The sequence below is a fragment of the Choristoneura fumiferana genome, chromosome 7 (genome assembly GCF_025370935.1).
Source record: "Choristoneura fumiferana chromosome 7, NRCan_CFum_1, whole genome shotgun sequence".
Lineage (NCBI taxonomy): Eukaryota > Metazoa > Arthropoda > Insecta > Lepidoptera > Tortricidae > Choristoneura > Choristoneura fumiferana.
In genome coordinates this window covers 7,013,386-7,039,006 of record NC_133478.1, presented here as the reverse complement: position 1 = coordinate 7,039,006, position 25,621 = coordinate 7,013,386, and the positions used below count along the sequence as shown (strand labels likewise).

Genomic DNA, 25,621 nt, shown 5'->3' with positions numbered 1-25,621 from the left:
CGATTCTAGTCGCATAACTGAGCTACTTTTGTTCTGCTACTTTTTATGAATACTGTTAATTTAATTTTTTTTTCATACAAATTTAATTTAATTTTCAATGCGGTACAATACTAAATTGACGGCACATTGAAAAATGTTTATCTTAGAGATGTCAAACAAATATCAAAAATTATTTCAAGGCCCGGGGTAACAAGAGACAGCGATAGATAACACCGCCATGTCCGATACCATGATTTATACGTCCCTCTACTGGGCACAGGCCTCCTCTCAGAAGGAGTGCTTGGGCCGTAGTTCCCACGCGGGCCCAGTATGGATTGAGAACTTCACACACACTGTTGAATTACTTCGCAGGTTTGTGTAGGTTTGCTCAGGAAGTTTTCCTTCACTGTAAAGTTCGTGCTAAATTTCAAATGGAATTTCTAGTAACTCAGAGGTGTGAGCCGGGATTTGAACCCATGTTCCTCTGCTTGAGAGGCCACAGGTCAAACCATTAAGCCAACACGGATTTTTTTTCCGTAAGATCCACATAACTGCAATAGATAGGTACCTCAAAATATTAAAAGCGACTCGTGCATATATTTGTTACTTTATATTATGAATCGGTAACGTAGGTTTCGTAACGCACAGGTGTAGGAAAGCGATTGTTGACTTCCAAATTACCTATTAACATTTCTTATCAAAAGTTTCGGATAGACCATTTATATTTTTAATATTTTGAACATAACGAAGTTTTTTATACAATCCGCTATTATAATTATGCAAATGTTAAAGTTTGGTGTCTGTCAATGATATTTCACTACTACTCATATTAAATAATTTTGTGCAATAAATGGAAAATATATTATATTATGCATTATTACTATATTAGAGAGAATTTAGTAGTTATTTGTATATTGCTGTGCCCTAACAGGGTAAATGTTGAACGTTCATACTTTTAAGATCTTATGACATTTAGCGCAATAAAGACTGAGTTTGAGTTTGAATAAATGTCACGAATCCACGAATTTTCATTTCCGCCGAGAATATAATAGTGCTTTTCTCCAATATGGGAAACAATAATGTACAACTCGGAATGTACGCGCAATAATGTACGACGTGATAATCTGAATCCAAGCGATTCGAATGAATAGACATTTTTCACCGCGGATCGAGCGAGCGCAGCGAGCGAGATCGATATAGTCGGAGCAGAACCGACCCGGCCGGGTTAGGCTGAAGGGCGAGGGCGGGCGTGCGAGCGAGGCTCCTCGCTCGCCGCTCTCGCCCTTCGTTAGGTTTTTTTTTTTTATTTCAATCACGGAAATCGTAAGGCATGATAATCGGAAGACATAATGCTTCGGATTATCACGTCTTACATTATTGCGCGTACATTATTGATTCCCTGCTAGTTAGGTACGGGGTGATAATGCACGACATGATAATTCGTGCACATAAAAATGGATTATCAGGCCGTGCATTATTTAAGCGTGCATTAACAAGTCGTACATTAACTACACCCTCCAATATTGCGAGGAAACAAAACAAAACTGTTAAAATGTGAAATTAAATGCTTGAGCACGGTGTTAAAAATGTACGGTATTTGACAACTCCTGATTTTGCCATATCTTAATATTATTTGAAAATATAGATATACAGATAGTGTTCAGCGAAGAGAAAATTTAAATCGGTTGAAAATTGGATTTATAGTGATTTTTTGAAAATCTATGTAACTGTCTCTTTCTCAAACGCTTTTCTCTATGCAGAAGTATGGCGGTACTGGCGTGTGACGTCACATGCCAGTATGTCTTTCTCTGTCTAATCTTGAATTTCAAACCTTTATAACTTTGTTATTTGTAAAGGTAGCTTAAATATTGTTTTTCTATTCGATAACAGGCATTGTGTAGTTTTAATTTATAAAACATATACAAAATAGTCAAATACCGTATTAAGTAAATAAAACCAGTATTAAACGGGAAGAATTTTATTGTAGGTTATATTATGACTTATGAGACGAATATTTACAAGGACAGGGGTAACCAATGGGCATAACGTGTAGTTCCGGGGTTTAGATGGTGTAGGCGCCGAAGTACCCTGGCGCGAAGTGGGTGCCATAGTAGGTGCCAACGGGGACGGTGCCAGGGAAGCCGTTGACGACAGTTGGTCCAGTCACCAAAGTCTATGAAGAAAAATATTTTGGATATGCAAAACTGGAGCAAAACTTTTCTTATCGAGAGCTAGAGAGGATCCGAGAAATATCATCACCAGCCAGAAGTCGTCCACTACTGAACCAAGGCCTCCACCTTAGAACTCCACAATGAACTACGACTCGCCACGTGCATCCACCGGTTGCCCGCAATTAACACTCTGAGGCCTGCCAACGCTTCGTCTTCCAGTTCGCGGTCGCCACTCGTGAACTTCTCTCCCCCAACTGTTATCTGTTCTTACATTACAGTTTGAGAAACAATTTTGTTTTAACTACGCCCCGTATATGTTCCACTGCTGGGCATAAGCCTTCTTTCAGAATGAGTAACTCTCAAATGGATGGACCAATTTTGATATGTTTGTTTTATGTGAAAGCGAGTTTACTTGCGATAGTTCTTAGTTATGTTTGATAAAGTCGGTGCAGCCATTTTTGAGATATAAAACTTTGGAATTAATGTTGGAGGTTTTCCCCGAAATTTTCTTAATTTAATTAAATGTTTTCGTGTTCAGTCAAGGGCATAAATATAATAGCGCCCTAAACATGGACCGTCAATTTTTTTTGGGATATTGTTGGGGACATTTGCTATCTTTTCACCCTTGGGCCTTGGGTCCTAAGGATCACGGTTTTGGAGATATGATTTTTTAAATGTTGTTTCTCAAAATTACCGAAATCCCCCTTTTAAACTTTTCTCTCTTTTTTATTAATGTACCTAAAATAAAAATAAAAATGTATATAATACTTGATAATACATGCTTGTTCAAATAATAGTTTTTATTCTAATTGATAGTCTTAACGGGACATACGAGGTTTTTAATTCCACAAAATTACCAATTGTAAAGTTGAAAAAACAGCAAATGACTTCAACAATATCCCAAAATAATTTGACGGTCCATGCGCCGAGCACCCTGTATATACCTTACTAAGGCGTCGAAAATATCTATACACCTTTACGCTACTAACCATAAGATCGATGTATACAAATATTTGACGCTATGGCTGTATTTAATCATGATATCTTACCCTGGCGCCAGTAGTAATGAATCCGGGGTAGGGGATGATCTGCGGGGCTGCGGCCGCCATCGCCACCAGGCACACGAGGAAAAACACCTGTCAACAACAGCATGGTTTCATTCATCATCATCTTATCGGCCGTAGGACGTCCACTGTTGGACATAGGCCTCCCCCATAAATCTCGAGGTGCCTCGGTTGGCGCGGCCTTCATCCACCGTGAACCCGCGGCTTTAACCAGGTCATCCGTTCAGCTCGTTGGTGAACGACCTATGCTGCGCTTGCCGATCCGAGGTCTCCATTCGTGAACTTTTCGGCGCAAACAGCCATCTGTTCTCCGTGCGTTCAACATGGTTTAACATAATATTTTTTTCTTCTAAAAATAAATAACATACATCGAAGCAGTCTCGCTACTCATACACAATAAATGATTTACTGTACTGATTTGTGGTGTTCACAACAAAGAATATTAAAAAATAATTTGGCCAGAATTTGACACTAAGGGGCTTTTTCACCATCCATTGATTAGCGTTAACCGACGGTTAAATGTGATGCCGTCTCCGTCTATTCCAACAAAACAAATAGAGACGGCATCACACCTAACCGCCAGTTAACACTAAATCAATGGATGGTGAAACAGCCCCTAAATGTACCTACCATTAATTATCCAAACGAAAATAAGGGCCATATATATTTTTATTTCGATCCTCCGCTACCAATTATCGTGCACCACAGCTACGTCTGTGCGACACATAGGGACATTTCAGTTTAAAAAAAGTAAAATAATACTTACGGCGTATTTCATCTTGTCAACGAAATAGATCTCACTAGAACTGCTCGGAAGCCTTCTGAGTGCAAACTACATCTTAGTACAGAAGACAACCGCATATATAGGGCCCTCAGAAGGTCACCTAGTCCAGGTAGTGCAGCAAGGTCTAGCTAGAACCTCCAAAGGTCAGGCTTTTATGAATAACTAATAGAAATACCTAAGATAAAAAGTGGCACCATCTATCTCAATATGGCGATATTGTCACCTTTTCAATTGAATAAGTAACCGATTAATCAATCCCAGATTGTGATAAGTTCATTAAAATACTGTATCGTCAACTGTTTTTTAAGTCTTAAATAAGACAGAAGTAAGGCTTAAGTCTTACAATAGCGTACCTGCTATCGATGGCACGTAATGAATCTATTTTTTGTTGCAGCTGAGATAATAAGAGAAATAATAGTTTATACTTAGGTATATTGGTGATAAGTGTGATAACCGATAACCGTTACGCAGATAACCTTTGGGGGAGAAAAGTCCTCGAGTGGCGACCACGAACCGGAATACGAAGCGTTGGCTGGCTTCCCACTAGGTGGACTAATCGTGAGAGTTGCGGGCAACCGGTGGATGCAAGTGCCGAGTTATCGTTCATTGCGGCGTTCTAAGGGGCCTTCAGCAGTGGACGTCTTTTATTACGGATTAGAATCGAATAAAGTTCCAAGCTTAAAGCTGATCGAAACGTTCCTCGAAATTATTTTAATTATTATATTTTGCTGCCCTCTACACGAATCTAAAAGTATGTGGGTATTAGAACCAAAATATTCCAAAATTATTACTCTCCAAATATGTCTTGTAACTAAGCATTGCCAAATTTAACTGTGTCTACACCCACCAGGTACTATAAAAAATGACAATACTTTATTAAAAATCACGTTCAGAAGTAAACTTTCGACGCCATATTTAGTTAATTTTACAGATTGACAAAGGATACAATTGCCGTCTATAATCAAACCAATGGTTAATCTATGCCGTAAAACTGGATCATACATAATGTAGGCGTTTCTCATTATTTAGTCATTCAACAATACTTTGTATGAGCAATTTGAATTACCTTCAATATGTTGACTAATTCATCGTGCATTTTTAATAACCTCTTACCATCGTTCCTACTCTATAACAATTCTGAGCAATGAAATGTAAAAAATATGAACATAGTATGATCTTATAACGTCACAAACGCTGTACATATTTTCAAGCTTAAGAAACCTAATATTATCACCATCATCATATCGTAAGGCGTCTAGTGCTCGAATAGGCTTCTCCTAAAGATCTTCACGAGCATTGGTTTACCATAACATAATATCCTTATTACTCCTATTAATATTATAAATTCGAAAGGCAGGTTATTTGTTTCGCTTTCACGCCTTAACTACTGAACGGATTGTCATGATTTTTTGCATATTTAAATACAAGAAATTATTAACAGTCCAGTTTAAATACCTTTATCATACATTTTATCATTTTATTCGCAGACAAAATCGCGGGCAACAGCTAGCTAATGGATAAAAAAGTACCTGTTTGTTACTGACTGACTGACTGACTCATCAACGCCCGGCCAACTTGGACCTAGAAAGTTGTCATTTTTCATAGAGGTTCCCGTTATGGTGTAGTCAAGAGATAAAGCGGATTATGAAATCCCCACGGGATAGGTCATTTTGCAACAGAGGAGAGTAGCGAGTGTAAGCTTGTACTTAGGTGTATGTTTTTATTTTCCACTTTACACTATCTAGGCAGGAATAACGAATCTTTTGGATTTTACTGTTTCAATAATAAATACGCTGACTCTGAGACCTCATTATGAAAAAATATATATAGATACTCGTAAATTACTCGTTTAATTGTTTATAAAATAAAATAAATAAATATCACGGGACAATTCACACCAATTGACCTAGTCCCAAAGTAAGCTTAGCAGAGCTTGTGTTATGGGTACTAAGCAACGGATAAATATAATTATATAGATAGATACATATTTAAATACATATTAAACAGCCATGACCCGAGAAAGAACATATAATATTAGTTTTCTTTGAATGTAATGCAATTTATTACAACCAAAACAAACACGTAAGCATTACGTCACATCTTTGTTTTCTCCTTTTCTCCTATTATTAAGATAATACTTTCTATTTAATCAAATTATAAAGCGAGTAACGATGTTATACTTGAAGCAAGCAGATATATTATTTAGTGTTATGCTCGCTCTACATCGCCTTGTTCCATCGACATCTATGTATAGACTCACCACTGATGTATTAAACTGTATAGACTGCATGTTTCTTACATCAAACGGTGCACAAAATTTGTTCACAGCGCGCATTTCTGAATCTTTCATTATAGTTTGTTGACGTCCGTGCCAGGGGTTGTGTCAAAATAATATTGATGATTGATGCGCCGCGCGGTTTGTTCCAAACAGCCAGTCTAGTGCCGTAAGCAGCCGTAAGGTACCTTAACTATACGTCAATGTCTTGTTCGTTGAAATATTTGCTAGAGCGAAAGAAATGAACTATAACAGGAGTTCCCAAACTCTCCCAACTTCCCAAGGGGCGTCGCCAAGCGGTAGTACAGTCACTAGCATATCTGACGCAACAAAGCGTTCATAAATAATTCGACTCTACATATTTCTGACGCCGGTAGGACGTGTCAGATATTTTTGCACGCTCCGCTGCGGCAGATATGAATGCATACGCATAGCTCCCGACACGTATATCAAGAGCTACATACGTTTATTTTCTTTTATAAGAAAATAAATCTTGACTGCCAGATGGCCTAGTGGTTAGAGAACCTGACTACGAAGCTTGAGATCCCGGGTTCGATACCCGTGTCGGGGCAGATATTTGTATGAAAAATACGAATGTGTGTTCTCGGGTCTTGGGTGTTTAATATGTATTTAAGTATGTATCTATCTATATAATTTTATATTTATCCGTTGCTTAGTACCCATAACACAAGCTTTGCTTAGCTTACTCTGGGACTAGGTCAATTGGTGTGAATTGTCCCGTGATATTGATTAATTAATTTATTTAAGTATTTATTTATTTAAGGGCGTCGCAAAACAATTTTAACCTATAAAAGGAGTGGCAGTATTGAAAAGATTGGGAGCCCCTAGCTTTGTTCCAATTACCTTCGCAGGTAGTCGGTTGGTGCCGCTAGAATCGGAGTAGAGCTTAAGTCGGGCTCGGGGCTCAAGTTCGAAGCGCTCTCTGTCATTAACACAGGAGCGCGCGAAGCCGCCACTGCCAACTCCGGTGAGAAATATCTCAGAAATTACTTATTTGTAACATACCTCTCCTTATCTCCACATACAAGCGGTTTCTCATTGTCCAGCCGCATTCTGCTCGTCAAATTGGCCGGCATTGCAAGTTAAATAAAAGCTTGTAAAATAAACCCTTATTACGGCGTAGGTAAATATTGCACGACAGGGCACGAGTTTTACGTTCTCTATCGCGAAAACAAGCTGTATTTTTAAAAGATGTATTGGTTTTAGCAATACGTAGATAATACCGCAAAACGCGCGCGTTCTGAGCAACCTATCTTAAGCCCAGTGGCGGATTAGCCACGTAGCAAGAGTAGCAAATACTACGGGCCCCACCCGTCTAGGGGCCCCGCGGACCAATGCTTTCTGATCGTAAAAAAATGGTCTAGTGCGAGTCGGACTCGTACATGAAGGGTTCCGTAAACAGTTCGGTAAAAGTTTTTCTTAAAATTCTTCTAATAAAAGTTTTTTTTGCTGACTGTACCTACTTTATGCCCCTGGTTACCAAAGTACTTGTCAAGACGAATCAAACGAGTCCAAACTCGATGCGGTCGTGTCGTTTATCATAGAGTTCCTATGGTCACCCGCTAGCTTCATCATCAGATCAACTCCATGTTATAATAATATTGCATTGTCATCGGATTTATACATGCGTGTAAAATGTAAAATTTCAGCTCAATCGGTTGAAAATATCCACTTCAAATTTGAGTTGAAAGATTCCACCCGAGCAAACATAGTTCCATTACACTGCAAATAAATATAATGCAGAAATAAATAATGCATATTCATAATAAATATAATGCATCCTGGCAGGACCACCAAGATGTCACTACCAGATTATTGTATTGTCACCAAATTTACATAAGTAGGCATGCCAAATTTCAAGTCGATCGGACAACTGGAAGTGGGTCAAATTTAGCTTCCAAGATTTGACCCAAACAAACAATAAATAAATAAATAAACAAACAGGGCAAGCTAAAGAAAAGGGTCTAAAAATATCGCCGAAATGTAAGCACTTGTGCAAGTATTTCGAATAAAAAACAATTTAAATTCTTATCCTCTTTGGTTCTGGCTGTTTGTTTCTGAAACCATTGCGCGCGGCTCAAAAAAAAAGGCTGTCAGCGCGGTTCATTCGCGAGAAATTCGGCGGACTTAGTAAAGTAATGTGAATAAATTTTAAACTGTATTATAAACCATGTAAATATATAGTGTTAGAAACTTAGTATGATTTATTTAGTTTAAAAAACAATAGGTAAACATGGTGATTAATACGGTGTGGATTTGGCGAGCGCTTTATCAAAGTTGTCTTCATTGAGGTTTGTGGTTCATAAATTGCTTTATTAATTTTGCACAAAAACGAATAAAACACTCAATCAGACAGTCACTATATTATATTATCGAAATTTTTATAAATATCATTTAAATCGCAAACTCAAAGGTACTCGTAAATATTCAAACGACATAGCTAGCCGTTGCTAAGCGACTTGGTCGCCTTAATAACGGCTAATAACGCCTAGCAACCAAAAAAACGCTGAAAAAAAACAGGTTTCTTGTATGACGACCCCCTTTTATTTGTAACTTTATTTTATTTTTAGTATTTGCTGTAATAGCGGCCACAGTAAACATAATCTGTGAAAATTTCAAGTATTTAACTTTTGCGGCTTAAGAGAAGCCCTGTGACAGACGGACGGACAGACAGACAGCGGAGTCTCAATAATAGGGTCCCGTTGGCACCCTTTGGGTACGGAACCCTAAAAACGTAAATTTAGATAGAAGCATGTTTTTTTTTCTAAATCAATGTAAGTAGGTACAATACTGTCACCACAAAACCAACACAAACCGCAGTCAAAGAAAGAGATGGTATCAAAATGATCGACCCTAATATTTTACTTCCCACTAATATTATAAATAGGAAAGTTTGTAAGTCTGTTTGTTACTCAATCACGTCAAAACAAATTTGGTACACAGATAGTTTGAGTCCCGGGGAAGGATATAGGATAGTTTTTATCCCGGAAAATTGCATAGTTCCCGCAGGATAGCGATAAACGAATTCTACGCGGACGGAGTCGCGGGTAACAGGCTAGTATACAGTATAAACCCGCCCTTCCCCCTATTACATTCACAAGTCCGTGATTCCACGATATCCACATTAGAGTGCCATGATTACCTAGCGCTAGCGCTTTTGCAGGTGGTAGGACCAAGGTCCGATTGCTATCTTGCTAATCCAAACAGCAGTGCTTGCACTGTTGTGTTTCGGGTGGAGAGACAGCTAAATTACTGGCACTTGAGGTATCCCAGCCTCTAGCAACGCATCTGCAGGTGTTGTAGGTGTCTATGCTCTTATCATCAGGATTGCTCGTTTGCCATCCAGTAAAATAAAATAAAAAAAAGAAGCTCGATGCCCCCTAAAAAAATTTACCCATCTAGAAAATCTATTGTCCAGTCTTAGAACTTCTGCTGCTGCTTGCTTGTCTTACCTCAGCATATAAGCGGTTTCTCATTGTCCAACCGCATGTGTTCGTCGGAATGGCCGGCCTCCAGGGGCTCCAGGGCGTCGGCGCGGTACACGGCGTTCTCTATCCACACCGCTATGCGGTCGGAGATGGCCACCATGAAGCGGGCCAGGCGGCCGGGGTGAGTCCGGGACGGTTTGGGTTCGCCTGAAGAACATATAACATTATTTTTGTTCTAGAAAAGAGGAGCGTAACAAGTTGAACTAGGGAAGAAATAAAAAAGCGGCCAAGTGCGAGTCGGACTCGCCCATGAAGGGTTCCGTAGCAGCAAGTAACATAATATATAAGTTTCCTTTACTTTACGATTAATGACGTATTAAAAAAAAACTACTTACTAGATCTCGTTCAAACCAATTTTCGGTGGAAGTTTGCATGGTAATGTACATCATATATTTTTTTTAGTTTTATCATTCTCTTATTTTAGAAGTTACAGGGGGGGACACACATTTTACCAATTTGGAAGTGTCTCTCGCGCAAACTATTCAGTTTAGAAAGAAAATATATTAGAAACCTCAATATCATTTTTGAAGACCTATCCATAGATACCCCCACACGTATGGGTTTGACGAAAAAAAAAATGTTTGCGTTTCAGTTCTAAGTTTGGGGAACCCCCACTGGAACCCCCAAAATGTATTGTTTTTTTTTCTATTTTTGTGTGAAAATCTTAATGCGGTTCACAGAATACATTTACTTACCAAGTTTCAACAGTATAGTTCTTATAGTTTCGGAAAAAAGTGGCTGTGACATACGGACGGACAGACAGACAGACAGACATGACGAATCCATAAGGGTTCCGTTTTTTGCCATTTGGCTACGGAACCCTAAAAAGAGGGGTGCAAAAGTCCAAGCCCCACTAATTTCGATACGCTACCACACAATTAATCCATACCATCCCAGCCTATATACGTCCCACTGCTGGGCACAGGCCTCCTTTCAGAACAAGAGGGCTTGGGCCATAGTTCCCACGCGGGCCCTGTGCGGATTGGTAACTTCACACGCACCATTGAATTGCTTTGCAGGTTTGTGCAGGTTTCCTCACGATGTTTTCCTTCACCGGAAAACTCGTGGTAAATTTCAAATGTAATTCCGCACATGACAAACAAAAACAAAACATAAAACTAATCATAGTTTTATATTGTTTAACTATGAGGGATTAAGTATTTTTGTACGAGTATGTATGTAAACTCTTTATTGTACAAAAGAAAATAAACAAAACACACAAACACATTAATTAATTGTACCTATTTAATTAACGTCTAACCTAATATCTCAGCCACTCTCTCCAAGACGACGTCTGCAATACTTCGGAGTCTGTTGGAAACGAGCATCTCTTTCTGACCCTTCGATATGTAGTCGCACAGACGGTAAGCCACCTAATAACAAAGAGTAGGCACAGAGTCAATTACAACCAGTGGCCCTAGTAGATGACATACGAGACGGGGAGGTAGACACTTAGACAGTCCATGATTCCGAGCTGTAAAAACAGGGACTACAGATGTGTCCCCAAAATATGGTATGGTGTCCGTTTTGTTAGGAAAATCTAACTAATGCACTTAGGTTGTATTAGATTTTTTAAGACACTAGCCTATTCTATCTAATGTGCTCTCTGGCTGTTATAACCTACCTTTTCTCGAACCGTTTCATCTTATTTTCAAATGTTTTATAACGTTATATAACACTTAACAGCCAGTGTGGGAGCAACATAATATTATTTTTGTGTTGTAGTTTTGTTTTTGTTGTGGTTTGTTTATTAGTCTAACATCAGGTAGCATAGTGGTGGTCTGGGTTTTAAATATTATTGATTATAAATATTTATGTTAGTCTGTAAGGTATTTATTGTATGGGCCAAGTTGCCCGAAATAAATGAATGTATTATTACTATTATTATTATTATAGTGTACAGTTGTGTTGCTCTGAAGATGAGCTCTGGTTGAGTTCGAAACGCGTCAGTGTAGTGTGGTGGTGGTGATAGATGTGTTTGTGTGATTTGTGTGTGTTCTTACAGTGTGGAGGGAGAGGAACTGCATGAACATGCATATCTTGCATAAACGGTCGCGGTTGAGCAAAGAAATTCTTTTAGTTCATTGATATGGACATCTGCAAAGTAACGCCTGATTCAATAAATTATTATTTTTGTTCACCTGGGCACTGAAGTTGACGAGCCACTTCTGCCGTTGGCGCAACTCACGCGCCTTGTCGGCCTGCTCCTTGCGATTTACCATCCCGCCAGGCCCCGACCAGCGCTTGGATGACTCGTTCAGGGCTTGGAAGTATTGCTCCGTTTGCCTATTGCAATCCAAATACTCTTTATTAACCACCTGACACGACTCTTGAGACACCTGAGGGTCATGGTAACAGATAACCTATGTTTTAAGCAATAAAGTTACCAAGTAAAAAGCTCAACACAATCCTGAATAACCTATCTTCCCGTCCCGTAAAAAGCTTAGACACTTCGAGCAGATTCTTGAGATGACCCCTAGGTATCTAACAACAGAGTCTTACTCAAAACCTCAAGGATTAATCCACTTCGATTGTTTGAGAATTTTGTCAACAGCCGGGCGGTAGCCTAGAGCAGTAATTCCGAACCGTCTTTTTTTTACAATTTACCCCTGAAAATTAAGTATCATGTAATTCATCCAAATGTAAGTGTAGAGGGACTTTTCCGTTACTTTTGTACTCGCTATGACTAATGGCATTTTATTCGCTTTTACCCCTTTGTATTGGAAGTAGGTAGGTTCTGAACCTCAACTAGAGTCTAGCGCTCAAGACCCTCTTCGATTGCACTCGATCTTGTCAGGCGGTCAGGTCTTAGGACGACGCACTCCTGTTCTTCAACGAGCTTTCACGCTAAAAAGACTAACAACTCGGGTCTTACTCAGGACTCAAGAAGTAGTCCTCTTCGAGCGCGCTCTTGATCTTGTCCCGCCGGTCCGGAGGCAACAGGGCACACTTCTCATCCCACAGCGAGCGCAGGCGCCGGGCCGTCGGCCTCGCTAACAATTCCACTCGCTCCATGTTGCGCTGCTGCTTCTTTGAAGTCTTCGAAGGCTTCGCATTTTGGTCTGGGAGAGCAATGTTTACCTATCCTATAGCAATGTACAATAGCTAGCAATAGGGCATAGGGCCGCGGTGGCCTAGTGGTTTGAATGGCCTCTCAAGCAGAGGATGGTAAGTTGAAGCCCGGGCTCGCACCTCGGAGTTTTTCGAAATTCATGTTCTATAAACCTTCATGTATATAATTTCCATGGGAATGAAACCCAAGAATTCCAAATTAAAGTGTCTGAACTCTGAAGTACGAGTAGGTATACCGCGAGTAAATAGTAAATTCAATAATCATGAATTTTTATTTAGGTGCTTCTCACGTGGCGCTGTGCGAAGATTTTAATTACTCGCTGTCGTCATAAGAAAACAGAAGAAGAAAACGATAGAAGTAGTTGAATACCTAGAGTAGGACGTAGAATACACTTTTAAGAGCAAGTAGGTAGGTATGTCTACCTATTATACGTACAGTCACCAGCATTAATATCTGCCACAGCAGAGCGTGCAAAAATATCTGACACGTCCTTTCGGCCCTAGAAATAGAGTCGTATCAGATATTTATGCACGCTTGTTGTGTCAGATATTGGTGCTGGTGACTGTACTAAGTTTCAGATGGTGCGTGTTTAGTTTAATTGCAGATATGACTAATATTATAAATGTGCAAATGTATGAGTGCGTGCTTGTATGCGTATGATGTATGTTTGTCACTCCTTCACGCTAAAACGGCTGGACTGATCAGCTGGATTTCTCGCATCATCTATTAAATAATATTGAGAATATAACTTAATTAATAATGTTAAGAATTTGGTTGTAATTATTGTTACCTCTAAATCTTACACTTTGGTCCGACTTGGTACTGAGATCAGACTTGCTCTGCGGCTTGCTATCCGTTGCTGATTTTTTCTTAGAAAACTTAGGCATTTTTGTTTAATTCGCAAAATTGTTCTTTACTCAATTGAAAATTTTGAATACCAGAAACGTAGCAAATCAACTAACACATGAATTTTAAATTTTGATAACGATAAAAATAAACACTACGATTTTGCTAAATTTTCATGATTCCTGATGGCTATGAATTCATTATTTACAAGTGACAATTAGTTACCAACCCATCAAAATTAAAGAAAAAAGTTTTATAACCGCGAAGGTATAATAAGTACCTACAGTTAACTGCAGTGGCGTAACTATAGGGTGGCAGGTGGCAGGGCTGGCAAAATTCCACGGGCCCGCGACCCAAGAGGCCGCGAGTAAAATATAAATTAATTAATTAAAAAGCTGCAAATGGTGCTAAAAGCATGAAAATCAGAACGATTGATCTTTAGGACATACGAATCAATTTGACCCGTAGCACGAAAAAAAATACAAAAAGGAGAGGAGTTACGACGTCATCTTTTTTTGTAAGTACCTAAAGGAAAAAAAAATGTTCTGAAGCCTATCGTGTGTGGTATCTAATGAAAGGTTTAGATGGTTGGCGGTCCTCTACTGTGCGTTTTTCCAGAAATTTCCTGCCTCGCACAGCAAAACTCTGGAATGAGCTATCGCCTGCGGTATTCCCGGACCGCTATGACCTTCAAGTTTTCAAGAAAAGAGCGTACTCCTACCTTAAAGGCCGGCAACGCACTTGTGACTCTTCTGGTGTTGCAGGTGTCCATGGGCGACGGTAATCGCTTACCATCAGGCGATCCGCCTGCTCGTTTTCCCCCTATACCATATAAAAAAAAAAAAAAGGGCTTACTAAGCGGATTCTCAAAATATATCACATCAATATATTTCAGTCACTTATTTTAAATTAAAATTAAACTCATTTTCAAAACATACCAAGTTTGGGCTCCTTCAGATATGATACGGTTGAATCATTATTTGTTAACAATGGTGCGTGTGAAGTTCCCAATCCGCACTGTGCCCGCGTGGGAACTATCGCCCAAGCCCTCTTGTTCTGAGAGGAGGCCTGTGCCCAGCACTGGCTGTTTGCGTTTATCTAAGTCACTCGAAGTAAATTAAAAATATAATTACTTTTACTCCCTAGGGTCTAAAGTACTCACTTTACTCCCGCCACGTAAAGCTATGTTGACCTACTTTTAGAGCATGAGAAGTGAAAACACTAATTCGCCCCTGTAAAACAACAATGACATACCTAAATGCATTTCTTCCAAAAATTACTTATTGACAAAGGACGGTCAAAAATCGATCAAAAAATAAGTTTTTCGCATTTATCTTGAACAGTTGAAAATTCGCATCTACGTCTGTTTTGTACGAATTTTGTATCCCGTAAAATATTTCTCTCTGTGTAAATCAAAACAAGTTTTTTATAAATATTTCATTTATTTTGCTTAGGTCTTAAACACAGCCAATTAGTCAAGTCAGGTACGCCGATGTTGACTTGTCCAGTGCTCTGAGCTTCTTTCTCGTAGGGTAGATGCCAGCCGTCGTTGAGTTTTTGAGCAAACGGCGTGAACTTAAGAGGTGGCTGAAAACATAATTTTAAACTTTTTACTTTTTAAAAGAATTTATTTCTAGGTAGGTATACTTAATATTTCAAATATCATCACTATTTAACCTTTTGAACTGGCGACGAAATACCGACGTCGCTCCTATGGCACGATTTTCTGCAGTCGCGTGTTGCCGACTGTAGCGTTCAAAAGGTTAATAACGTTGAACCACAGTTGAACTGAATTTTTTGAATTTTTTTAAGTCAATAAAAAGAAAAAAAAAACATATTTGCACCTGCAGTGGATTTTTTCCTGTAAATTTAGATGGGATAAAACCAAAAACAAAAAAACTAATTTGTTCATGATCGACGCAGTTCTTAGATAATATACATAAAAATAAATACTGGTCACGTGCAAGTCGAACTCACGCAGCGAGGGTTCCGTATAAATTTGCAGGTATTTATGAGAATTCAGTATTAGCAGAGCCCTGCTTCTAAGCAACATATACTCAGTATGGGGTCATCATAGATTGTTAATAACATAGGCCCCGTAACGCCCAAATATAGCCTCCATGTTTAAAATTCATTCATTCAGTTATGTACATAAATAAATTTTAAACACGGAGGCTATATTAATTACACGTTCTTTTTTTAATCACCAACTGATAAATAGATTAGATTAGATTAGATTGAGATCTTGCACCTTTTTTCATCATTGATTATTGTAATTGGTGTGTATTGTGATTGATGATTATTAATTAATATGATTATTAAGCCTTTTAAGGCGGCTAAGTCAGTCACCCAACTAAAATTAATTACCAATATCTGGGGTCTTCCTTTGTTAGCAAACACCATCCACTGATGTTGCCACTGCCACCGCTTGAAGATGTGTCTCAACTCTTCATCCTGCAGCAGAAACATATGGCCACGGAGTAGATCCTTCGAAACTATATCAGTGTGAGGACCACTGAGAATCGCTGCTGTGATGAAGTATGGATCATCTTGAGATCTGATGAAAAAAATGTTGAAAGTTTAGGGATCAATCCGTTGGTCCTCTGGACGCGAAGGAACTGCTCTACCATAGTGAAATAGACCAGATAACTCACACCTTTACTTGAGTTTAGCTCGACATGTTTCGGACTAATTCGTAGCCCTTCCTCTCGAAGCACACGCCACGGCGACGGGGGTCAATTAAAGACTTGATCGAGTTATCCGTTTTATTTTCTATGGGTGAGTCTGACGGTACAATACAATACAATTACTCTTTATTGTACACCAGAAATAGTAAGCGATACAGAAAACAAGTACACAAAGAAAATTACAAGGTAAGCAAGGTAGGCGGCCTTATCGCTTTAGAGCGATCTCTTCCAGGCAACCTTTTTAGAGAAAGAAGTAAGGGTTAGTTACGGTACTTTGACTATGTATGTATGTACTTAGCAGAACATTTTTGTTAATTTCAATAAGTTTCGTAAAAGGTCCAGAAAGTACCAGATCAAAATCCCGAAAAACAGAGAACAGCCAGGACACGGGCCAGAAAATTATATACAGCTTCTTCACAAAATTTTACTGCAACGTAAATGGACGATGAAACATATGTGGTGGCTGATTTTAATCAGATTCCTCGGCAAGAATATTTTGTTGCTAACAATAGGGACAATGTCAAAGAAAAATACAAACACAAGATGGCCAGCAAATATCCACAAAAATATATGATTTGGCAGGCTATCTGCATGTACGGACTAAAAAGTAAGAAGTTCAACGGGAACAATAAATGGCTAAATTTACGTAAGGTAATGTCTTGTGTCGTGTGAAACATTATACAATATCCTACGCATCCCTAGCGACAGGCTACAGGGTCGGCTTCGACGAAAATATGGAGTTAAGAGTATTTTAAGTACCTCTAGAAAACTGATTTATCAATATTTTGCAGCCGTAGATAGTCATATTTTTTTAAATCTTTATTTATTATGGAACTTTGATCAAAAGATAATGAACATGTCAGTTCCCAAAGGCTTTAACTATAAAAACACCACAACAGCCATACGACTTAAATGAGAAACGACTCGAGCCAAGAGTGACATAACATGTCCTCCAAACCATACCACCGGATCCCCTGCCACAGAGTGGCAAACCTGCGCGCGGATTCTCTTACATAGTACTCAAACAAATGTCTACCACAAATCTGTCTACTCACTTATCTAAAAATCCGTATACAAATCTAGCAGCCTGCGACCAGGGCTCTGACAATATGGCTTGGAAAATACCAACATTTAAGATATCGACATTCCAAATTGAGTAAAACATATTCCTCTTGGCTCGAGTCCTTACAAACTCCATTAATAAGTGGTAAACATCTTCAGCACAATTTGGAGACTCTGCCTTTCTCATTAAATGCGCAAACCTATGTAAAGGAACATGACCAGATCAAGGTCTATGCGCACAAATGACTTTTGCGCTGGAGAGACTAACAGTCATATTTTAATGTGTATTTGATGGCTCTATCGTTTACCAGGTAAGTAGATTACATATTACTTTAGTAATATTTAGCTATGTGATAAGATATGGGACTGCTCTACACCATGTTATTATGGTAGAAATAAAACTCGCAAGACGCCCCGCAAAGTTCGGTCGCCCAAGAATGTACTGGCATTAACAAAGAAATGTTTTAAAATGGATAACAATGATCTTAAGTATGTACTTGGTAAATTTACTTACAAGTTGTCTGTGAAAAAGCTAAATGTATTTCTTCTCAAATAATCCAAAGGCTGTCTCGGCCATTTCAGCATATGATTTCTGCCTAAGAGCAATATCCTTTTGTTTTCCCTTTTAAATTGGTCCACAACTGCTTTTAAAAAAGATATTCTCTGGACACTATTGGGTGTACCAACTGCCAATGCTATATTCAAACTGTCTAAAACAATGTCATATGGAGCAGTCTTTTCTATAAACTTTTGGAATCTCTGCAATTCATCAGGTGATGTTTTTAAAAATAGATCAGATCCCACTATCAATTTCTCTTTAATATTATTCTGTAGTTTATGAAATTCTTCCATTGACAGTTTTAAGCATTGCAATGTTTCTTTGCATGAGTTGCACTGGCCACTGGAATTTGAAAAAATATATACTAAATGAGTGACCTCAAAAATAAGGGAATAAAAAAATAAATTTACAAAATAAAAATCTAACTGCTTTAATGAGTGAATCTAAACCTGGGACTTTTAGTATAAATGGATCCTGGGATAGTGGGATATCATTAGCTTTTATGCTCATGGTGACAATAAATGTATTTTTTTTTTAATAAAAGTAATCATAGTCAAAAGTTTGGTCTTATGTAACAACTTCAACATGACCATTATCAATTACAGAATTACAAAAACTGGTCCCTGATCATGATTGATTAAAACTTATTCTGTATAGTTAAATAAAATACAAACCTTTGTTTATGTATCTTTGAAAACTGGGTACTCCATCCAACTGCAGTATAAACTTCTAATAGTTTCTCAGCAGTAGCAGTATCTATGGTAACACTGTTCCTGGCTATATGCACACAAATTTCATCCAAATGCTTAACAATTGTTTTATTCATTTTGTATTTTCTTAATATGTAGTTGATCCACTCAGCATAAGCAATATATTGGAGAGGCCTTTTTTTATTCAGACTGCTTTGGATGACTTTCACAGCCTCATTTCTTCTGTTGAGTCTGAAAAAAGTTGCTATCAAGTTACTGTAAGCAGAATGACTAGGAACACCGGTGTGGTGAATGTCCTCTAATACCTTAAGAGCTTTGTCACACTCATCTATAGCACACAACGCATGTAGTAGGCGCTCACTTGTCATTGAGTCTAAAATTTTATACTTATCATAGAGATTGCCATAACTTTCCAATATAAAATTTCTCTGTTTGTCAGATAGCTTCTTGGTTCTTCCGATTTCATAGTAAAGGCCTAATAAACCATTAGTAGCACCAAGTGATAATGATTCAGTTTTGTCTAAATAGCTTGCGAATGATAGAGCCGTATCCAGTTTCTTATTAGTAACCATTAATTTGAGCATTATGGCATCAATGTTTTTGTTATTTATTCTTCCTTGTGAGCTTATTAAGGTATTTTTCACTTGGGGCCAGTTTTGGTTGTGGTTTTCAATGACTTGCTTTAAATGTTCAAACAAATTAAATTCCGAATCCTGGTTTGAATTAAAACTTGTCTTGTTGGTGAAGCGTAGACTGACTGAAATAACTGTAAACAGTGATAGTATTGTAATTAGAAGCCGATAGATATGTAAATTGTTTTAAATTTAGTTATTTTTCTTACATGATTTGTGTTTATGAATTGCACTGCGAACGTAAGGAGAAATCATCTTGTACATATTAGTGTAAGTATTTTCTTTAATGACGGTGTTCAAATTACTTTACGAAATCAAATTACTTTATAAAACTTTTATAATTATTTAATAAGAAGTAACCATGTTTCAACAATATACTATCCTATCATACGATCGTAATGCAAAATTCGAACTTCGTATCTTGCCGTCCCGCTGACACTAATATTATTTAATACGAGAGTGAAAGGGACGATACAATGCTAACTTTGTTTTTCGAATTTTGTAGTAGCCCCCCTACCAATGCTTTTTTATTATTTTGACGTTTCTTTCTGTCTGTCTGACAGCTGACGTTACCTTATTGTGAAAGCAGCACATGGTGTTGGCTATCGGATGTCGTCCGATACCGATATCGGATCGGATAATGTGAAAACGTTCTAATAAATATATATTTTCTTTGTTTGTTTGAGAGAAAATTTGCCCGTCTCGCAGTTTAGCTGGCAGCGCTATGGTTTGGTTGGGCTCTAGTCACTCCTCAAACACACACTTAATGTCTATGTAGCTTAACTGACATTCTTAAAAATATTGTATTTGTTGAGATAATTCAGTATATAACAATTAATTAAGACTACAGCTACAGTCACTACAGTGTGAAAATATTTTATATCGTGTTGTGAAAATAACGTGAACATCTTCACTCTCTCGCTTTAAATTCCGACTATTACCACATTAAATAAACGTGGCTTAAAGGATGCAGTTTCCAAGCCAAAACATCTTATAAAAAAATAAGTTCTGTCAAATAAGTGTCAAAATTGACAACCTACCTACGCGTCGTCGTTCTCTTCTCTATCGCTTGAAGACTAAGTTGATACTCGTGCTTTTATTTAATTAATTTCTCTATTTACACTTATTATACTGGTGTTACGAACAAAATTAATGAACAAGACAGGACACCATAGTTTGGTATTGTTATATAAATAATTACTATGGAGGGAAAAGCTACAAAAATGCCCAAAGTGGCAAAGGTAATGATTTTAAACTTTCATTACATTATCCTTTTGAAAGCTTTATGTACTAACAAATATTTTACATTGTAGGTCAAGAACAAAGCTCCAGCTGAGATACAAATTACAGCTGAACAACTTCTTCGCGAAGCTAAAGAAAGAGACTTAGAAATTTTGCCACCTCCGCCGAAGCAAAAAATCTCTGATCCAGAGGAATTGAGGGACTACCAGCATCGTAAACGAAAGGCTTTTGAGGACAATATTAGAAAAAATCGACTTGTAAGCTTAATTATAAAATAATATAGTCTTAAATTACTATAATGTACAATTCTAATGTTTATTTATTTTATAGGTTATTGGAAATTGGCTCAAGTATGCCCAGTGGGAGGAATCACAGAAGCAAGTGCAAAGAGCTCGCTCTATTTATGAGCGGGCCCTGGACGTTGACCACAGAAATGTTACCCTATGGTAAGAAAATTTTATCCTATATTTAATTTTGAAGATACAATGATTTTTATTGTTAAAATTACTTTGTTTGTTGACCACACTAAGTGATGATGGTAGCCTTAGACCAAGCATTTACTTTCTACTATTGGAACAGCATTGACTTAATAAAGTTATCAGTATTTGTTGCCTTTTTAGCCAACTTGAAAAAAGGAGGAGATTCAATGTTCAACTGCATGTATTTTTTGTTTTACAGGTTGAAATACACTGAAATGGAGATGAGAAACAGGCAAGTGAATCATGCCCGTAACTTGTGGGATAGAGCTGTCACCATCTTACCAAGGGTTTCCCAATTTTGGTATAAATACACCTACATGGAAGAGATGTTGGAGAATGTTGCTGGAGCCAGACAGGCAAGTTGTTATCTTCATAATCAATTGAGGGATATTACTAAAACATTATGGTAAAAATTTTAATTTTCTAATTCTAGGTATTTGAGAGGTGGATGGAGTGGCAGCCAGATGAGCAAGCATGGCAAACTTACATCAACTTTGAATTAAGATACAAAGAACTTGAAAGGGCCAGACAAATATATGAGAGATTTGTAATGGTCCATCCTGATGTCAAAAACTGGATAAAGTATGCAAAATTTGAAGAAAACCATGGATTTATCAATGGCTCAAGAAAAGTATTTGAAAGGGCAGTAGAGTTCTTTGGAGATGAAGATTTGGATGAAAGACTGTTTATAGCGTTTGCAAAGTTTGAAGAAAACCAAAAGGAACATGACAGAGCTAGAGTAATTTATAAATATGCTTTAGATCATATTCCTAAAGACAGAAACAAGGAATTGTACAAAGCATATACAATACATGAAAAAAAGTATGGTGACAGGTCTGGTATTGAGGATGTTATTGTGAATAAGAGAAAATATATGTATGAGCAAGAAGTAATTGAGAATCCTACAAATTATGATGCTTGGTTTGATTACATAAGGCTGGTTGAAAATGAAGGGAATGTGGATGACATAAGGGATACCTATGAGAGAGCAATAGCTAATGTACCTCCTTCAAAGGACAAACAATTCTGGAGACGCTATATTTATCTGTGGATTAATTATGCCCTGTATGAAGAACTAGAAGCTGAAGATATTGAGCGCACCAGACAAGTCTACAGAACCTGCTTGGAGTTGATACCTCATAAAATATTCACTTTCTCCAAAATTTGGCTTATGTATGCCCAATTTGAAGTAAGATGTAAAGACTTGAAACAGGCCAGAAAGACATTAGGTATGGCCTTGGGGATGTGTCCGCGAGATAAATTATACAGAGGTTATATCGATTTGGAGATCCAACTCAGAGAATTTGACAGATGCAGAATACTGTATCAAAAATTCCTGGAATATGGACCAGAGAATTGTATAACATGGATTAAGTTTGGAGAGTTGGAAACATTGTTAGGAGACATTGATAGAGCCAGAGCAATTTATGAAATAGCTGTTGGACAACAGAGGTTGGATATGCCTGAACTCCTATGGAAAAGTTACATTGACTTTGAAGTGGCCCAAGGGGAGACTGAAAAAGCTAGACAGCTTTATGAAAGACTGCTAGAAAGAACTGTGCATGTTAAAGTTTGGCTTTCATATGCGAAATTTGAGCTAAATGCTGAGAATGCTGATAATATCAATGTCGAATTAGCAAGACGTGTCTATGAACGCGCCAATGATAGTCTCAGGAGCCTTGGGGAGAAAGAAGCCAGAGTTCTTCTTTTGGAAGCTTGGAAAGAATTTGAAACTGAAATTGGTGAAGACACTAAACTAGAGAAGGTCCTGGCTAAAATGCCTAGAAGAGTTAAGAAGAGACAGAAGATTGTCAGCGATGATGGAATTGAAGAAGGTTGGGAAGAAGTGTTTGATTACATCTTTCCTGAAGATGAAATGGTCCGTCCTAATCTCAAGCTTCTTGCTGCTGCCAAGCAATGGAGGAAACAGAAAGAAGTACCTGAACCCGAACCGGAGCCTGAAGTTACATCTCACACTCCAGAACAACCACCAAAAGAACAGAATACAGAAGAACCACACACCCCACCAGATGCAAATATTGACAAGGATGATAGTGACAGCAGTAGTGACAGTGATTCATGAATAATGTATTTTGTAAGCTTAAAATAAATCAATACATTTTAATTGGTTTTAATTATTTTATTGGTAGGCTAGTTGTTTCAGTCTACTTCCTCAGGTCTAACAGGATGTGCTAATGGTATTACTGAAGTTTTATTCACATCTCTGGAACAGGCTTTTCGCATGTCTGGAATATAATTAAAAAACTTTATATTATCTTGTTAAAAAAATCAACAGTAACAATGAATATAACTAATTTGTTATTTTATTAAATTACCATAAGCATCCTCATCTGGGTCCCCAGAATAATACTCCAGGACAGTCCTATACACAATGTATCCCAGGTTCTTGTACATATTGATGGCTACTTTGTTACTTACTCTCACAAACAAATCCACAAAGTAAGCCTTTTTCCTGTCAAATAATACAGTATTTAGTTACATACACGAGTGTGAGTGACATAGAAATCAAAATCATTTATACATTTTAAGTTAATTGCGAAGAGAATGAATATAATTCTCTAGTACTTAAGTAGTTGGACAACTTACTTGACTGCTCAGATAAATAAATAGAGTATTTTTTTGACAAAAAAAATTACTCTATGCATTACCTTACCCTTTTCAGTACCAAACATATCCAGTTCTCATGCTATTTTTCACCATGTAAGGTGCTACGGTCTGCATAACAGTGGCGGACTAAGCGGGGGGGGGGAGCGGGGGGGGGTTTGTTTGTTCGATTGGCAAGCATAGAAAAAAAGTTTTTGCGTGACGGATGGCGCTTCACTTGTGAATGTTTATGTGGTGTTCACATGGTAAAATATTGATTTCCAAATTAAAGATCGCCCTGGGCCTCAGTCTTAGTTCGCCATTGTTGCCTTAAGATTAGATTAGATTTATTTATTACCTAATGAAAAAATACATTATAAATACATATCAGGGAATTATATGATGATAGTGGTAAATTACAAAACATTGTCAGCCAAAATAAAATTAGAATTAAATTTAAAAGCAAAGGGGGTCACATACATAACTTTAACACTCCAACCTAACCTAACCTATGTAGTCGGGACCCCCTTTGCTTAGTCCAACCAATAAAAGGATTAACTAATGGAGGCAAAACTAGTTGTGCATGTCAGAATGTAACTTACTGTTCCGAAACATCTTCTAAAATGCTCATTAAAGTGGCAGCTAAGCCCAACCTTCTGTAATCAGGACTAACAGTCAGAGCAGTAACATGTCCATGCCAATTCTCACCAAGCCCCTCTGCTTTCCCCATAACTGAAACATATTAAGAACCCTTGTGTTATAATTGAAAAAATAGGTAGTTCACCTACTTTAATGCAATGCAATGATGGTACAAGGCACCTGTCGATTAAGCGACATAGTACAAGTTGTTAGTAAACAAACAAAAAATACACCAATAGGTAGTGGAGCAAAAATGCAGGATATAATAATAATAACGTACTGTATCCCATAATTTCACCGCTCGGCGATTCTGCAACTTGAAAATACTCGGGCCAGTGAGCCAAATATTGTGTGTAGAAAGACAAACCATAGGTTTCAGTCAATGGATCCAAGTTCCTGAAAAAATATTTTCATTAATTAAAATAGTAATGAAACACCACAACATAATTAAGGATTTACCTACACATTATTGAATTTTAACATATCTTCGCATGTAAATGGTCTTATTGTTGTCATGATGAAAATCAGTAATATTATTTTTTGTAAATATAACCTATTTATTGCCGGGTCAGACAAGGGTCAAAGACAGCACAGACTAGGTACTAAGAGATACTAAAGAAAGACAGTTAAAGAAACGTTAGTTCTCTGGTCCAAGAGTAGTCTGTGGTCAGAGAAAATTATACTCTACTTTATACACTTATACAGACGGTATAGCAGTAGCAGCAGCAGCAGGGCTACTTACGAAATTTAATACGAGAGCGAGAGGGACGGTACGATACAAACTTCGAGTTTCGAGTTTCGTAGTAAGTAGCCATGCAGAGGGGATACTACGAAACTTGCAAATCGAAGTTCGTATCGCACCGTCCCTTTCACTCGCGTATTAAATGACGTAAGCGTCAGCGGGACGGCAGCATACGAAGTTCGAGTTTTGTACTTCGTGGTATAGGGCCAGGAGTCAGCAGGGCTACTACGAAAATCAAAAACGAAGTTCGTATCGTACCGTCCCACCGACGCTTATATTATTAATGCGAGGGTGGGAGAAACGGTACGATACGAACTTCGATTTTCAAATTTCGGAACTCGAAGTTCGTATCGTACCGTCTCTCTCGCTCTCGTATTAAATAGAATAAGTGTCAGAGAAACCGCACGACACGAATTTCGAGTTTCGTAGTAGCCCTGCTGCTGATCAGTCACAGATAATGTAATTTCATCCGTCTTCCCGTGGTAGTAGTTTTAAGCTTCTATAACGTGAAAGGAATTAAAATGAAAATCAATCTCGCCAACTTATCAACTCTTAGTTAAATTA

The 25,621-nt window shown here is 37.9% G+C and overlaps 4 protein-coding genes across 6 annotated transcripts; 1 reads left to right on the top strand and 3 right to left on the bottom strand.

Annotated features, from left to right (window-relative positions):
* Positions 1 to 3,199: 3,199 nt before the first annotated feature.
* Positions 3,200 to 13,913, bottom strand: LOC141429588 (uncharacterized). Of its 2 annotated transcripts, none has more exons than XM_074089972.1 (6): positions 13,646 to 13,913; positions 12,658 to 12,844; positions 11,924 to 12,068; positions 11,044 to 11,155; positions 9,747 to 9,929; positions 3,200 to 3,286 (listed from the first exon to the last, which is right to left on the bottom strand). In XM_074089972.1, exons 1-5 carry the CDS (start codon positions 13,740 to 13,742, stop codon positions 9,748 to 9,750), a joined length of 723 nt encoding a protein of 240 aa, XP_073946073.1. In that variant the 5' UTR covers positions 13,743 to 13,913; the 3' UTR covers positions 3,200 to 3,286; position 9,747. The 2 variants fall into 2 exon arrangements, with proteins under 2 accessions (XP_073946073.1, XP_073946074.1); XM_074089973.1 differs by lacking the exon at positions 3,200 to 3,286 and adding an exon at positions 5,493 to 5,579.
* Positions 13,914 to 15,129: 1,216 nt separating this feature from the next.
* Positions 15,130 to 19,764, bottom strand: mldr (mitochondrial ribonuclease P catalytic subunit). 2 transcript variants are annotated; one of them, XM_074089694.1, is made up of 5 exons: positions 19,561 to 19,764; positions 18,684 to 19,485; positions 17,965 to 18,351; positions 16,069 to 16,258; positions 15,130 to 15,288 (listed from the first exon to the last, which is right to left on the bottom strand). In XM_074089694.1, exons 1-5 carry the CDS (start codon positions 19,613 to 19,615, stop codon positions 15,139 to 15,141), a joined length of 1,584 nt encoding a protein of 527 aa, XP_073945795.1. In that variant the 5' UTR covers positions 19,616 to 19,764; the 3' UTR covers positions 15,130 to 15,138. The 2 variants fall into 2 exon arrangements, with proteins under 2 accessions (XP_073945795.1, XP_073945796.1); XM_074089695.1 differs by lacking the exon at positions 19,561 to 19,764 and having other exon boundaries at positions 18,684 to 18,950; positions 19,025 to 19,148.
* Positions 19,765 to 20,389: 625 nt separating this feature from the next.
* On the top strand, positions 20,390 to 23,197 carry crn (pre-mRNA splicing factor crn). The gene is made up of 5 exons (XM_074089969.1): positions 20,390 to 20,592; positions 20,665 to 20,850; positions 20,924 to 21,039; positions 21,272 to 21,428; positions 21,506 to 23,197. Exons 1-5 carry the CDS (start codon positions 20,554 to 20,556, stop codon positions 23,153 to 23,155), a joined length of 2,148 nt encoding a protein of 715 aa, XP_073946070.1. The 5' UTR covers positions 20,390 to 20,553; the 3' UTR covers positions 23,156 to 23,197.
* On the bottom strand, positions 23,194 to 24,976 carry Naa20A (N-alpha-acetyltransferase 20 A). The gene is made up of 5 exons (XM_074089971.1): positions 24,779 to 24,976; positions 24,596 to 24,711; positions 24,279 to 24,408; positions 23,409 to 23,545; positions 23,194 to 23,318 (listed from the first exon to the last, which is right to left on the bottom strand). The coding sequence occupies exons 1-5, from the start codon at positions 24,829 to 24,831 to the stop codon at positions 23,233 to 23,235; spliced, it is 522 nt and encodes a 173-aa protein (XP_073946072.1). The 5' UTR covers positions 24,832 to 24,976; the 3' UTR covers positions 23,194 to 23,232.
* Positions 24,977 to 25,621: the final 645 nt, after the last annotated feature.

Bases quoted from the DNA above. Each gene is read 5' to 3' on its own strand.
- Naa20A (XM_074089971.1), bottom strand. From the start codon at position 24,831: ATGACAACAATAAGACCATTTACATGCGAAGATATGTTAAAATTCAAT. The intron at 23,546-24,278 runs GTAAGTTACATT...ATTATTTGACAG, and splicing joins TTAGAAGATGTTTCGGAACA to GAAAAAGGCTTACTTTGTGG. The intron at 23,319-23,408 runs GTAATTTAATAA...ATTATATTCCAG, and splicing joins CCCAGATGAGGATGCTTATG to ACATGCGAAAAGCCTGTTCC.
- crn (XM_074089969.1), top strand. From the start codon at position 20,554: ATGGAGGGAAAAGCTACAAAAATGCCCAAAGTGGCAAAG. The intron at 20,851-20,923 runs GTAAGCTTAATT...TTTATTTTATAG, and splicing joins ATATTAGAAAAAATCGACTT to GTTATTGGAAATTGGCTCAA. The intron at 21,429-21,505 runs GCAAGTTGTTAT...TTCTAATTCTAG, and splicing joins ATGTTGCTGGAGCCAGACAG to GTATTTGAGAGGTGGATGGA.
- mldr (XM_074089694.1), bottom strand. From the start codon at position 19,615: ATGTACAAGATGATTTCTCCTTACGTTCGCAGTGCAATTCATAAACAC. The intron at 19,486-19,560 runs GTAAGAAAAATA...CACTGTTTACAG, and splicing joins AATTCATAAACACAAATCAT to TTATTTCAGTCAGTCTACGC. The intron at 18,352-18,683 runs GTTTGTATTTTA...TTCAAATTCCAG, and splicing joins TCAAAGATACATAAACAAAG to TGGCCAGTGCAACTCATGCA.
- LOC141429588 (XM_074089972.1), bottom strand. From the start codon at position 13,742: ATGCCTAAGTTTTCTAAGAAAAAATCAGCAACGGATAGCAAGCCGCAG. The intron at 12,069-12,657 runs GTAAGACCCGAG...GGATTGCAATAG, and splicing joins GACTACTTCTTGAGTCCTGA to GCAAACGGAGCAATACTTCC. The intron at 9,930-11,043 runs GTTAGACGTTAA...TATGTTCTTCAG, and splicing joins GAGAGTGGCTGAGATATTAG to GCGAACCCAAACCGTCCCGG.